At 36.4% G+C, this 15,742-nt stretch overlaps 1 protein-coding gene across 6 annotated transcripts in view; it reads left to right on the forward strand.

Annotated features, from left to right (window-relative positions):
* The window catches only part of LRBA (LPS responsive beige-like anchor protein), a 710,221-nt gene that overhangs the window by 671,214 nt on the left and 23,265 nt on the right, over positions 1-15,742 (forward strand). For all 6 annotated transcript variants that reach the window (XM_021100638.1, XM_021100636.1, XM_021100637.1 and 3 more), the window contains 2 exons: positions 681-836; positions 8,699-8,866. In XM_021100638.1, the coding sequence (XP_020956297.1) occupies positions 681-836; positions 8,699-8,866 (324 nt within the window). The remainder of the gene's footprint in view (positions 1-680; positions 837-8,698; positions 8,867-15,742) is intronic.

The following is a 15,742-nucleotide window of genomic DNA, read 5'->3' on the forward strand; positions in this document are numbered from 1 at the left end:
CAGACCGTCTTGTTTTCTTGCTTATGGAAGGAGTAAGAAAGTGGCAGTGTGCTGTGCTTTGACTTTTCAATCACAAGTATCTTTAATAAATAATCACTCTCCCTTTTCCTTACATGCAAGTGCAGCGGTGAACAGGGGAAGTGGGAGTTCATATCTAGTCAAATCAAAGACCTGTTAAAGCCAAAGTGGTACAAGATGCTTCAGTATTTCAAATATATGACATTTAAATTCTAATATCTCTTCCTGTGACAAAAAGTTAAAGGTAATAGATTGTCACAACATGAATCCATTCTCATGACAATAGGTGTAATGAGATTGTCAGAAACACAAACCGAACGGTGATGCAATCTGGAGATTCTAATCTAGTTAGGCCCTGCCCAAGAGCTAGAGAGCATGTTCTGAGAATTGTATGCTATGTATTTTTAAATTGTAGTGTTTTAAATTGTTTCTTTCCTCTAGGCAAAATTTCTTACTAAGCCACATTCTTCCAACAATCGGATATGTTTTCCTACTTGGTCTTTCAAATATTATTATATTTAAAAGTAAAGATGAAATATTCTTGTTCTGGAATGGGTTGTCCCTCTGCCCTTAACCCCAAGCCCCGGTATGACAAACTAGAGGATTTTTTGCACATGTGGGTTTAGTAGGCTTTTTAAAAAATCCTCCATCTGTTTTCACAGCCAGCAATACAGGAATGCACAGGAGACAAATCACGGACCTTTTAGACCAAAGCATTCAAGTCCATTCCCAGTGCTTTGTCATCACTTCGGACAACCGCTATATTCTTATCTGTGGCTTCTGGGATAAGAGTTTCCGGGTCTATTCTACAGACACAGGTAACTTCATCATTTCTTCACCAGTGAACCAAAGTTTACAACCAGTAGCATTGAGAGGCTTAGAATGCTTTCCCGTCTTCTTCCTTCCAAAAATGACAGAATTCTAAAACTCGTAAAATACAGTTGCCCTCTTTCAAATAATAATCTGCTCTATAGTTAACTTCAGAATGTTTTTAAGAGGCAGGTTTTTTGGTAGGTTTGTCTCCCAAGCTTCATACTTAACAGAAGGAATGATTCATTTTGAAAGCATATCCCGGTATGTAAATACCATTTGCACATGTATGTGAATAGTCTTATGGCCAGTGCCCATAGGCGTATTTCCTCACTTTAGTATAATTTAAAGGTTTTGTTTTGTTTTGTTTTTCTTTTCCTTACTGGAAATTCTCATTAAGTGTCTATCTTGGGAGGGGTTATCTTGCCTCCACCCAAATTCTGCTTAAAATCTTGTTGAAAGCTACACCATCATGAAGAAAAGCAGCTGACTACTGATTTTATGTGTGACAGGAGATCTTGTCAAAATATAAAAGTTTAAGTCTATATTCATTTGCATGCATCTCCCTAAGGGACATACCAAACTCAATATTATTACAGGATATCCAGCCCAGTAAATGGTTCTGCATTTTTGTATTAAGGACACTGAGAACACTGAAAATTGTAATGGACTCTCTTTAAAGTATTTTAGAAACCGTTAGAGGATGGAATAAACTTATATGATAAATACATAGTTGTCTATTTAAAATAATTAAAATTAGATATTAATGCATTAGAATTTGATAGATACTGTGAAAGTAGATAAGTTCAACTGAAACAAGGATCTACAGATATCTTAAGTGTTCTGGGAATAGGATATTTATTTATTTATTTAGTCTTTTTAGGGCTGCACCCACGGTATTTGGAGGTTCCCAGGCTAGGGGTCAAACTGGAACAACAGCTGCGGGCCTACACCACAGCTCACAGCAACACCGGGTCCTTTACCCACTGAGCAAGGCCAGGGTTCAAACCTGCCTCCTCATGGATGCCAGTCAGATTCATTTCCACTGAGCCGCAACAGGAACTCCAGGACATTTTTTTAAATTGAAAATTCTAGTTAATTAAATGTTTTACAGCAAATCATCTTTTAGTTATCCCTATAAAATGTATGAGTGCATGTTGCTGCCTTAGTAAGTATAGGATATTGAAATATTAATTCTTGGTTTTTCAAGGGGTTTATTATTCTAGGTGTATTTTGATAACTGTAACCCAGCAGTGAGAGAGTAGGGAAAAATAGATTTGTGAATATGTACTGTTCATAGAATAAACCCTGGAAGTTGTTTTTAGGTATGGTCTTGTTTAATTTTTGTTCTGTGGAATTGATGATCTAATTTCCTTATAATCCCCATCATTATTCTGTAGTTTAGTCCAGAAAGAAAACATCCTCATTCGAAACATTCTGATTACTTAGGCTTCTACCAGATGTTTAGATCTATAAGACTGCCTGCTACTGAACCTAAGACTCCTCTGGAATTCTTTAAAAATGCAATAGGGATTGATAAGTCTTCCTAAAATATATTTATTATTCTAATGAATTTTCTCTGGTTTAATAATCAAACTCAGATTTTAACCTCTTCTTTCACTATTATGGTAACGACAGCTTCAGCATCCTTTGACCTCAAATTGTGCTCTCCCTCCTGGCACAAACATTCAGATTAGAATTGCTCCATCCTCTCACAAGATTTTTTCATCAACATTCTTTTGGATTGCATATTTTTTATACATTAAAAATTATTTTTAAATGATTTTTATTTTTTCCATTAGAGCTGGTTGTGTGTTCTGTCAGTTTTCTACAGTACAGCAGAGTAACCCAGCCACTCATACATGTACACATTCTTTTTCTCACATCATCCTCCATCATGCTCCACCATAAGTGACTAGATGCAGTTCCCAGTGCTATACAGCGCAATCTCATTGTTTATCCATTTCATAGTCAGTAGTTTGCATCTATTAACCCCAGACTCAAAAATTATTTTTTCCTTTACATATAGTAAAATTCACTTTTTTGGTTTGTGGTTCTGTTCCGTTGAGCCTACTGGCCTGGATACCAGTTGCACAGCCATCACCATGCAGCCCTGTCTCCCAGGAAGCCCCACATGCTGCACCTCTGTAGCCATCTTCTTTCCTCACCTCAGCCTCTTGGGAACCACTGATGCAGTCTTCATCTCTATAATTCTGCCTTTTCCAGAATGCCATAAAATTGAATCGTGTTATGTCAGTCTTTGGTTTTGACCTCTGAGGCTTTTGAGTTTGTTGACCCTATCATTTAAAAATGAGGTTTAATATAATTATATTAATATTTGTAAAGCTAACCTTACTTTTATATACTACTAGTAATTTATTTATTTATTTTGTCTTTTGAGGGCCACATATGGACATATGGAGGTTCCCAGGCTAGGGGTCTAATCGGAGCTGTAGCCACTGACCTACACCCCAGCCACAGCAACACCAAATCCAAGCCTCATCTGTGCCCTACACCACAGCTTACGCCAATGCCGGATCCTTAACCCACTGAGCAGGCCAGGGATGGAACCTGCAACCTCATGGTTCCTAGTCGGATTTGTTTCCGCTGGGCCACGACAGGAACTCCAACTACTAATAATTTAAATAATTGTCCTAGTCACACAGTTTTCTAGAATCTTTCAGAGTTCCTTCTCTCACATTTATGATATCATGTCAGCCTCACCATCATCCTATTATTAGACAGAATAGATGTCTTTAGCCCCATTTTTCAGATGATGAAGCCAAGATTGAGCAAGGTTAAGTCTTTTGTTGAAATTTGCCTAATGGTGCTGGAATGGGCATTGGAGTCCTCTCTTCTGACTTCAGAGGTGGCATCATTGTGATTACACTGCGTTGTCTCACGCAAGTGTTAGCTGTTCAAAAACTAGGGTCCTCAAATGCTTGTCGTGTTACTTTAGAACAACTGTTAGACTAGATGATGTTTTTTTTCCCACTCTTTCCAAAAGGCTTCTGCTTAACTTTTTAAAAATGTGCATATGTGCATGTGTGTATGTGTAAAACATTTTCATAAGACACAGCCTCATTTTACACTTCATTTCAGCAGGAGCGATTTGGCATGTACACTAGAAATATTTACACTTGCCAGAAAAGTTGTGAAAAAAAAATCAAATGATGGTTCTGGTTTCTTCCTTAATATCTCATCTACACATTCTGATGTTCGTTTTATTTAAAATTACTTAAGATGAATATGTGTTTGTTTTTATGATGATAGGAATATTAAGTATTTTCTCCTAAGTTTGACAAAGAAGCAGGGTAAAAAATTGTATGATCAATAATATATAATGGCAGAGCTATCACAAGTGTTGAATTCAATTATATTTTGGCACATAAGCCAAAAAAAAAAAAAAATCCTTCTCTTATTAGATTTGGCGGGGCAGGGAGGCGGGGGTAGAGAGAAGCCCAGTTGTAACAGGAAATTCTTTAAACATAAATCATGTTTTCGGGACACAACCAGAACAGCAGAGGCAACAATAAAACCTTCCCTCGGCAGTGGGAATTATTTTCAGGCCACATTTTAGATTCAACGGTGCAGAGTCCTGAGCTGGAATTTTTTTTTATTTGTAGCACAGCTGTCAAATAAAACATTAACTAGAAAATTTGTTCTGTCAAAAAAAGGATATTCTAGTGCTTGTGGTAATATTTGATATTAGTGTGTGGAGAGGTGGACTGGTATTAAAGGAAACAAAAAATAAAGGTTGAGGAACACTTATGAGATTATCAGAAAATAATTTACCAAAAAGAGCAGCAGGTATTTATATGCTGTGATTTATTTAGGAGGAGTGAACCTCAACCTCATAGCAATAACAAATATTGCTGAGGAAGGCTGCCAGAACAGGAAAAAGCAAACGGAAAAAAAAATAATGTTTTCCAGAGTTGAGCCCAAAGTATAAATTATAGAGAATGAAGTTAATTTGTATTAGTATATGAAATTCTTTAGATGTAAATACTTCAATGTCACTCCCTCATTTCCATCTGTCCTGATGCCCAGTCTAAGTTTGTTCTCATGTGTTCTTCTCACTGATCTTATCTCCTCTTTTTTTTTCCCCCAGTACTTATCACTACTCATAATTATATATCAGTTTGCATTTGTTTAATGTCTGTCTGTCTCACTACAGTAAAAATACTGTGAGGGCAAGAACCATGTCTATTTGCCACTATGTACAGGTAAGAAGCTCTAATGCTCGGCACTTAGCAGGTGCTCAGTAAATGTGACTCAGTGGGTTAAAGGCCCAACATAGTCTCCAGGAGGATGTGGGTTTGACCCCTGGCCTAGCTCAGTGGGTTAAGGATCCAGGATTGCCACAGGCTGTGGTGTAGGTTGCAAATACGGCTCAGATCCAGTTGCTGTGGCTGTGGCGTAGGCCACACATACAACCCTGATTGGACCCCTAGCTTGGGAACTTCCGTGTGCAGCAGGTACAGCCATAAAACAAAGAAAAAATTGTGGTAACTTCAGGGTCAAAAATTAATACAATAGGAAATTTTAATTAAAAAAGAAACCACAGTGGCCAAATATATGTTTTCCTAACACTAACATTGTAGACACAGAGTGATGGCTTAACTAATGAGAATGAACAAATGAACCTCAGGAAATTCTGACACTGTTTTTAATCCATCCCACTTTTACAGCTAAAACTTTCCACTTTGTTCTCACTAGTTGGAAATTAAGCAGGTTACCAAGCAAATAGCTGCTCTTCCTCAAGCGTCCTGGTTCCCATGGAGCGTTTGGGTGTCCTCTGTGCCAGGGACCTCGAGTACCTAGGTGCAGTTGTTTTGCTCATCTTCACTCCCACAGCCCACTGAACTGAAGGGTATTGAACCCAAAACAAGCCTATTCTACATAACCTCTTTGAATCACTCCTGTAGGAGTTCCCGTCATGGCGCAGCAGAAACGAATCCGACTAGCATCCATGAGGACAAGGGTTTGACCCCTGGCCTGGCTCAGCGGGTTAAGGATCGGGCATTGCTGTGGGCTGTGCTGTAGGTCACAGATGAGGCTCAAATCTGGTGTTGCTGTGGCTGTGGTGTAGGCCGGCAGCTACAACTCCAGTTCAACCCACAGCCTGGGAACCTCCATATGCCACGGGTGTGGCCCTAAAAGACTAAATAAATAAATAAATAAATAAATCACTCCTGTAGTTAACAGGCTTTCAGTGTTTAGTGTAGACTGAGGCAGAAGTCACTGAACACACTGTGTGAACAAAAACATAATCACATTACAGTGTTTTCAATAGTTAAAACTCACTGATTTAACTTCAGTTTTCTAATTAGTAATGAGAGTGCATTCAGCTACCTAACTTGATTTATCCTTGGTAAGGCCTACCTCTGATCTAACCCCACCCATTTTACCACTAAGCCTCTCTACTTTACTCTTCATATAAATTGGAAATGAATCAAAAATTCTTAGATTGTTTTTTATTTAATTTGCTTTTAATTTCCACTGTTTTATTGTAGAAAGGCTTGAATTCTTCTCCCCATATTCTTTACTAACCAAAGCTAATTTTTATTTATTTATTTATTTTTGTCTTTTTGCCATTTCTTGGGCCGCTCCTGCAGCATATGGAGGTTCCCAGGCTAGGGGTCAAATTGGAGCTGTAGCTGCCGCCTACACCAAGCCACAGCACGCATCTGGCAGCGTCCGACCTACCCAGCTTCGCCACCAGATCCTACCACTGGCAGCCAGGATCGACCTGCAACTCATTTTCTGTTGATTTGTTACACTGGCCACGACTCCCCAGCTTTTTTTTTTTTTTTTTTTTTTTTTTTTTTTTGCTATTTCTTTGGCCGCTCCGCAGCATATGGAGGTTCCCAGGCTAGGGGTCGAATCGGAGCTGTAGCCCCCGGCCTACGCCAGAGCCACAGCAACTTGGGATCCAAGCCGCGTTTGCAACCTACACCACAGCTCACGGCAACGCCGGATCATTAACCCACTGAACAAGGGCAGGGACTGAACCTGCAACCTCATGGTTCCTAGTGGGATTCGTTAACCACTGCGCCACGACGGGAACTCCCAAAGCTAATTTTTAAAATGGAGAGTTTTGGTGTTGGTTTAAAAGGTTGAAGAAATTCAGAAGTGAATATTTTTTAACACTTAGCAGTTAAAACACCTGCTTTGACTAAAGTCTTTATTTATAGGAGAAAAAAATGTACCTTAATAATTTCGCAATTTGAGATTGGTACAAATCTGATCTTAAGTAATTATTAGCAGGCCATGTGCATGTGTAAACACTACATTTGGCTTTCCACCTGATGTGGATAGAGTATATCTCAGTGTTTTATTTCTAAATTTGCAGACTTTATAATAAGCTTTGAAGAATTAAAATCAAGAATTTAAAAAAAGTAATGGAAATACTCTTTTAATTCTATTTATTATTATCCCAAAAAGTTAAATACTGGTAGATATCAATACTTCATTGAGACCCTGAGTTTTTGAATAGGTTATGATGGTTCCAAGTTAAATGTATAAACTTTTTAGGTGTACCCATTTTTTTCCACCTTAGTGGTTTTTTATCTTGAATGTCTAAATTGCATTTTCTGAAACACTTACTTTTGAAAAAGCCTAGAGTAGGAGTTCCCATCGTGGCTCAGTGATTAGCAAATCTGACTAGGAACCATGAGGTTGCAGGTTCAATCCCTGGTCTTGCTCAATGGGTTAAGGATCTGGTGTTGCCGTGAGCTGTAGTGTAGGTCGCAGATGCAGCTCGGATCTGGTGTTGCTGTGGCTCTGGCATAGGCCGGCAGCTGTAGCTCCAATTAGACACCTAGCCTGGGAATATCCATATGCTGCGGGTGCAGCCGTAGAAAAAGACAAAAAAATAAATAAAATAAAAAATAAAAAGCCTAGAGTAGACATTCTATGACATTCATTTGTAGATTCTCTAGACATTTCAGAGAAAAATGCTAGCTAGAAACTACAGGGATAGAATGAAAGGGCAGCTATAGATATTTAATTCTTAAGACAAGTTTGTGTGAATTATAAACACCATATCTGATCAAACAAAGAATCTAAAAAGTGGGAGCTTTACTTTTTTCTGACACCATTATAAGAACAGTTCATCATGTATTTAACATCCTAAATATATAGTAAGTTTACTGGGTTCCCCCCTACCCGGCCCCTAGTCATTACTGTTAAACTGCCATAATCTTAATTTCATCATCTTCTCCCCTACCCCCCAGGAACTTTCATCATTCAGGTAATTCACACAAAGAAAGAATGAGCTGGCTAAAATTACAGATCCAGTATATTAGTCCTTTTATCAAAATTTAGTTCATGTCATCCTGATTTAAAAAGAAGAAGCTCTCCAAAGGGTCTTGTCCTGTCCTTGTGTAGATCACTTCAGAGAAGAGAAGAAATAAATTAAGTTTTATAATTTGAGATGGGTTGTATTAGTGGAGTCTGAATTACAGAATACTTACAGGAAGTCAACTAAGTTTTGCTTTGTTTTAAATCGTACAGCGTAACTTAAGCAATTGTTGAAAGGGTTCCAAATAAAGGTTCTCCCAGACCTGCTTTAATCAGGAGACATGATTCATTTGTAATTTATAGTAGCCATGTATAATAATAACAGTAGTTGAAATGGTTTTAACATATGTCTTTCAAAAATGTTGATATCACTGTTCAGCTGATTTTTTTCTTGTTGCCAACTATTGAAAGAAAACTTTTAGGTTGGACCCAATTTATTATGAAATCTGAATGATCAGAATCTGAGTTAATACAACTTCATTAATATGTAAGTTAACTGATGACCAGAAATTTTTTTTCAATTTTTTTAAAGAGCAATTGTAAAGAAAATCGTCTTGTATTTCAGGAAAATTGATCCAAGTGGTATTTGGCCATTGGGATGTCGTCACTTGTCTCACTCGTTCGGAGTCATATATTGGGGGAAATTGCTACATTCTCTCAGGGTCACGTGACGCCACCCTTCTGCTCTGGTACTGGAATGGAAAAAGCAGTGGGATTGGAGATAACCCAGGCAGTAAGTACATTATTTATTTTATACGTCAACTTTTACAAGTGAAGTTTAATGGTCACATTTTGCAGTGAAGTTACCTATTTCCATCATGGTGAAAATGAAACTAAATTATGAAGTAGTTTGAATTTCTTAGGTATCATTTAAGAAAGGTCTAGATAGCCTTGTTATAGGCATTTAGGGACCATCGATAATTCAAAATCAACCATGAAATCTCATTTTTCATGTCATAGGTTATTCCTGTGATTCCAAAATACTAGTTCTTCATTGGAAATGGCTGTCACCAAATAAAATAAAAGTGTTTCATTCATGAAGAACACGATATAACATAAAAGGGCAGTCACATATTACCTTGTTTATTGAATTCATATTTTTAAAGAGCAAAAAATTATAATTTCATGGAAACAAACCAGTCTTTTAAAAAAATATGCTTTCATTTACATATTAAAAGATAAAACAGGTCATAAAAGGCCAATATGGAATATTCAGACTGGCTCTTAGTTTTTCAGATGGGGGATGAAAATGTTCACCAACAGCCTTAAACATCTTTATGAAACTGTGCCGAAGGCAGTAAAACAGAAAAAAATGTGTAACCATTTAAAATTGTAATTCACAGAAGGCAAAAAAGGAAGCAGCTACCATTAAAACCAATCGCGCACAGCTGCAAAAAAGAAATGGCTTTAGAAAAACACATTAAGAAGTAGGAAAAAACAATTAAAGGGCCCACCTGAAAAATGAGAATTTAATTAAAATGATTATGACAACACTGAAGAGTTCCTGCAAGAATAGCTTTAGATTTTTACTTCCTCAGGTAGACATTTGAACTGCTCTTAAATATTTCGTTTCTTAATTTAAAGCAAGTTGCCATGCATTTGGTTAAGGAAGGATTATGTTCTTTCTGCTTATTTTACCTGAATGCTATAGTACTTAACTTCTGTCACTCAGACCCAGATTATAAAACAGTCTGACTATGTTTAAGTCCATCATATTTTGGATTAACTTCTTAAAGCTATGCTTATTAAATGTATATATTTGTGTGAAAGGGAAATCTTTAAAAACAAATTTAATCAAGAGCCCATACAGTTTTAAAAGAAGATGTAAAGTAATTTTATCAGCGCTGTCTCTGCTTTGTATGTATTTTGTTTGGTGTGGTGGTGAAACAGCGTTTTTATTCGGTGAACTTCTAACATGTATTTCTTATTTTAATCAAAACATGGATAATTCCCTAAACAAACAGAAGGTAAAGTAACTTTAAGGCTGTAATGCGAAGAGTAATACAGCCTTTGTAATCAGATCCAACTTCAGCGTGCGTGTCAGCATGGAGGGGTGGTGTGTGTATATGCGTGCATTTCACATATTTACCCAGACGTCTCCGTTTTATACATAATTACAATAATAATTTGAAATACGTACATTTCACGTACTTTGTTTTTCACATTCTTTTGAGAAATACTTCATGTTCTTTTCATTATGGACCCTTACCTTCTGCTCTTTCTTTCCTTTCTGGCCTTTTAGGATGAGTGACTACTTTCAATTTCTTTTTTTCCTGTTTCTGTACATTAAGTTACTGAGATTCACTAAGGGATCTCAGACAAATCTAGATTTGACATAGATAATACACATACCATTTGTTATTTGTGTGAAAATATGTAGGAACAACTGTCTTCCACTTTAAAAGTAGTGTGAGAGGTTTCATGCTCAAAGAACAATCCAAGTGAAAAAAATGTTTCTTTTTGCTTCCTTGACCTAACCGTGTTCTCTGTCATTACAGATGAGTATTTTGAGAGGTATCTGAAGGCTTCCTAGCTACACTTGTGTGTAATTGTTTTTTCTATTTCAGAAATATAAGTGTATGTTAAAACTAGAAATATTCAGGTTTTCCAGAAGGGAGAAATCTTTTTATACATATTTAAATACCTTATAAATCACCCTAGAGATGGTTTTTACATGCATGTCCTTTAAAAAAAAAAAAAAAAAAAAAGAATCAAGTAGGATTGAACAAATCCTGGAGTTGAAAGTGAAACAAATCTAAGTTCCAAGCTTTGCTGGGCTGTCTTGTCTGTAAAATGAAAACAACAATAGTAACCGACTTAGGGTTTATCAGAGCACAGGATGCTTAGAGCAAATAAATCATCACACAAACACCATCTTGCTGGCTTTAGAGTATATATTATGATGTGATATTTTTCATAAAGCACTTCAACTGTACCCTCTCATTGTCTGCAGTTATGGTGGACATTAACTCCCTGGTAATGACAGTAATGAAAGGGGAAAAAAAAAAAAAAAGAATAGCATAACAGCACATCTAATACAAATTTTTGAAAATTGTAATGCATCTTAACTAAATTAAATTACCTTTCTCAAAGTGAGCCTCGTCCTGTTTGGCCCTTTTATAACAACATCTGATGTCCCAATTTAATTTTGCTTTAGATTTGAAGATGAATCTGGGAGAAAGACAATAGGCAGTTTTTCATATAATGAGAATTTCCACACATTAGAACAGAAAAATGAACAAGCCAGTCTAAGCTTTTCAGCAGAAAATGACAAACATACGAAAACAAAGACCTTTTTACCGCATGTGAACTGTGTTTTAAACATTCATGGAAGCTGGTTTGGATTTTATAAGCCTGTGGCTCATTGATGGCTCCACAATGCAGCCTCTGAAGTCACAGCTCTTCAGATGAGGAATTTTAGGTTATGCTTATTTCTATGTTGTATCTCTTGGATGTAATATAATTGACCCTTTAGAAATAGTCAGACTTTTATATACATAATTCCAGTGTGGTCTATAAATGTACACAATCCTTGACTTAAATTTTTGAATTTAGATTTTTTTCCCCACTTAGAAGGAAAATGAGTAAATTATTCTTAAAAAACAGGCTCTTGCTTTTTTGCATTTTATAGGTCTCATTCAAGTATTTTGCTTTTTTATTTCAAAAATCATGAGAATAAGTTAGTAATTTTACTTACTAGGGTCTTAAACCTACGCCATTTTCTACAAATCTAATATTAGTGCTCTATGTAAAATAGCTTTAGGACTATTTTTGTAAGAATCATGTTATCCAATATTAATAAGCACATTGCCTGGGCAAAATCAGGCTAATTCAAACTGGATAAAACCTGTGTGTAGTATAACTTGGGGCTTTTAAAAGGATTCATATGCTTGATGAAATCTGCCTAGATTATGTAGCAGAAGCCTTGTTTTCCTATATAACAGTTTTTCATCCTTGAGTCTATTGTTTATGATAGTTATCGCCTATAAAATGCGGCTTTCTTAATGGGAAGAAAAATTAAGATAGGATTTCATTTGGCTGTGGATTTTTAAAATAAAATTAACCAAGAACATTTCAATGAAACATATTTTCTACATGGGAGCATCTCTTTCTTTGCCTTAATGCTCTTTGTTTTAGAACTGAATCTTGTCCCCCAAAATACTTTTCCTGGAATACTCATTTTTCCTTCAAAATGATGCTCTCCAGACTGTACATTTGCAAATTTTGAAGAAAATGTTCCCTGATGCATTGAATTGACATTTAGATACTTTAAACTTCAAAATGATCCTATAACTGAGATGAAAATTTATAAAATAGTTATCCTGTATTTTGTGTTGTATTAATGGATAAAAATTAAATACTTATTAAGCATCTAAATGCTTATTAATCATGTTTAGGTATCCGAGTAATTTTTTTTAAAGCCATACTTCATTAGCTTTAGAAGCAAATGGTCACTGACTGTGAGGTGTTGCATAGATGGTGTGTATAGTATTTCAATAAAGTAGTTTTCCATTCTCACATTCTGTTTTTGATTTGATTGAAAGGTGGCATTTTTTTTTTTCCTCTTTGCAATCAGACATGCTAATCTATGTCAGCTTTCTCCTTCATGAGAATGGCGTCTACGGGAGAAAAAAAAAAACTTAAGTTTTTTTTCATAACAAGATTCTGTTTTTTAAGAATATTTCAGCACCGTTAATTAGAAAGAAGGTTTTATTAACCATAAGGCTAGCACTAACAGACCACAGAGCTGTTTTTTAAAGTACTGTATGCCATGGCTGCCCTGCTTTTTCTCTGTCTAAAACTTCATTTTGTTATACTCTCATCAATCACTTAAGTCATTACCGTAAATCCTACTGTTGTTAATTTTACCAGTATCACCCTAATGAGACATTCCTGCTATAATTAAAAATGAATTCTAACTTTCAGGCCTTCTAAATTTTTTTTTAATGAATTTAGAATGATCTTGCCATATGACCATAAATACCACTGATATACATAGACTACTCATCAAGTCTATAAGAAAAGTAGTGTCACAATACGTCCAGGTGTGACTTATTGACTGGTAGCCTCTGTGCACATGGGCTTATGCATATGTATATTTTTGTGCGCATATCTAGGAATTATGTTCTTTTTATCATAAAGCCTAAGATGCTTTACCGAAGCAACCGATGGTAAGTCCTTATTCTTTGTCTTGCCAAAATATAGGTGGATGTAACACCAGCAGGATCACTCTCTGTAAGCTGGCATCCTAGAGCACCACCTGCTGGATGCATTTGGGGACTTAAAATTGGTAAAACGGAAAATCAGTACTTGTTAAAACAGGTGTACTTGGTTTTTAATTGCCTGTGATGTATTATTTATGGTTCACAAATGTCAAGATATGTCCATCTGTGCTGAACCAAAAGTGTTTGTAAAAGAAATTACTTTCCTTCTGCTCTGCCCTGCACTAACCTGGATTCAGGGTGTTACAGTGAATATTTTGTTTGAGGAAAAGGAAGTACAGTATATGCCTGATGAAACAAAGCATCCCAGGTTGCCGTGAGATAAACTCTCATCTTAATAATCACAACTCTTCAGTAAGATAGAGTTGGAGAGAGTTGTCTGCATGATATTTTAACTTTAGTTTTCCTAAGTTAACTAGCTTCTGCATATGAAAGCAGTGTTTGAAACAAGTAGTCTTTTTCTCTCTGGGCTATGACTCTCAATCTGATTCTTTGGCACGAACACGAGTTCTTACAGGTACCTCATCAAGAACTTTCCTTGTGGCCCGACTTTTGGTTTGCACTGTTGCACAAACACTAAGATAGCCCTGTGTTTTTCTTTTTTCCTCAAAGAACTCATCAAGCAGGTTTGAAGCAACATGTTGGCAGTGTTCAAGTTCAGGTGACATTAAAACTAGGTCTATGAAATTCTCCAGAAGGTCCAGGATGTTTAGTGCTCCATGATGTAATGCAGGCCCTCCAGTTCCAGCAAAACAACTCTGTATTTACTGCTTGTAACTAATAGTCAGTGTGGTAAAAGGAATTATATTCATATGGCAAATGAATACAACTTAATGTGCACCATATGCAGAGTGCTGGACTGATGTGCCAATATATCACATTTATTTACCTTGTTTAGTTGCAAAAAAAATGACTATACCATTCAGCCCATGGGCTCTCGCCATATAAATATGAAAACAGAACTGATGATTTATGCCCTCAAATTGAAACTGCGTATCTTCATATGTAGACTTTCCTGGTGCCACACCAAAGAAAATTGTCTAATACTTTATGCTCGGATAAGAAATAGAATGTCAAACAATGGGGGGAATTAACCATTAGTTAGAAGGTACAAATTCTCTCTAGTCAACTATGTTCTTTAGACTCTCAAAAAAAAAAAAAAAAGTAAACATGTCTTCTTTCATTTAATTGAGATTGGATGTACTCTGAAATTGCAAGCCACTTCCTCCCCCACCTTCCTTTTTTAAGCCTCAAATCAGGAGTCTTCTGCTTTTAGAATAGTTCGTGAAAGAGAGGGAGGGATATTATTACAGGATAACTAAGGATACGTTGAACTGAGACCTCCTGGAACAACATATTAGACTGACTTCAGCACCTTCCAAAGAGTTTGTTCCTTTAGAGAAATTATATGACAGCTTTGTGCAAATGTACCTCATATTGTACCTTAAATATTCCTGAGAATTTATGAAGAGACCCATTTTGATATGAAATTAAGTATTAAATGCCTTGGATGATTTACCATTGCTCTAGGTTTTTTTGTTGTTGTTATTATACAAGTTTCAGATGTACACACTCTAGTTTGATATCTCTTACACTACAAAGTTAATAGTGTCATCTAGTTACCATCCATGACCATACAGTAGACCTCCTCCACCCATTTTGCCCATCCCCCCAATCTTCTTCCCCTCTGGTAACCACTAATCTGATTTCTGTATCTGTGAGTTTGTTTTTGTTTAATTTTGTTTGTTCATTTGTTTGATTCCACATATGAATGAAATATAGTGTTTGTCTTTCTCCATCTGAATTCCTTCACTTAGCATAATACCTTCAAGGTTCACCTGTGTTGTTTCAAATGGCTGGACTTCATTCTTGTTTATGGCCGAGTAGTATTCCATTATGTATATATACCACATCTTCTTTATCCATTTATCCACTGATGGACACTTAAGGTGTTTCCACGTCTTGGCTATTGTAAATAATGCTGCATTGAACACAGCAGTGCATACATCTTTTCAAACTAGTGTTTCTATGTTCTTTGGGTAAACAATCTGGTTTTCTTTAAAAAAATTTTTTTACCAACTGCAATAAACTTGCCCCTTTAAGAAGCAGGTAATCATTATGAAAGCAAGCTTAAACAAGGTGTGGCAAAGTAGAGCTTCTGGTCTTTGGGCTTCTTTGACTCTTGAGATTCAATATAGAAATGACCATTGCTCTGTTTTCGTTTTTGTTTTTTTTCTTTTTTTTTTTTTTGGTCTTTTGTCCTTTTTAGGGCCACACCCACAGCATATGGAGTTTCCCAGGCTAGGAGTCTAATCGGAGCTGTAGCCACCAGCCTACACCACAGCCACAGCAACGCCAGATCCGAGCCACATCTGCGAGCTATACCA

Source organism: Sus scrofa, chromosome 8 (genome assembly GCF_000003025.6).
Source record: "Sus scrofa isolate TJ Tabasco breed Duroc chromosome 8, Sscrofa11.1, whole genome shotgun sequence".
NCBI classification, from domain to species: Eukaryota; Metazoa; Chordata; class Mammalia; order Artiodactyla; family Suidae; genus Sus; species Sus scrofa.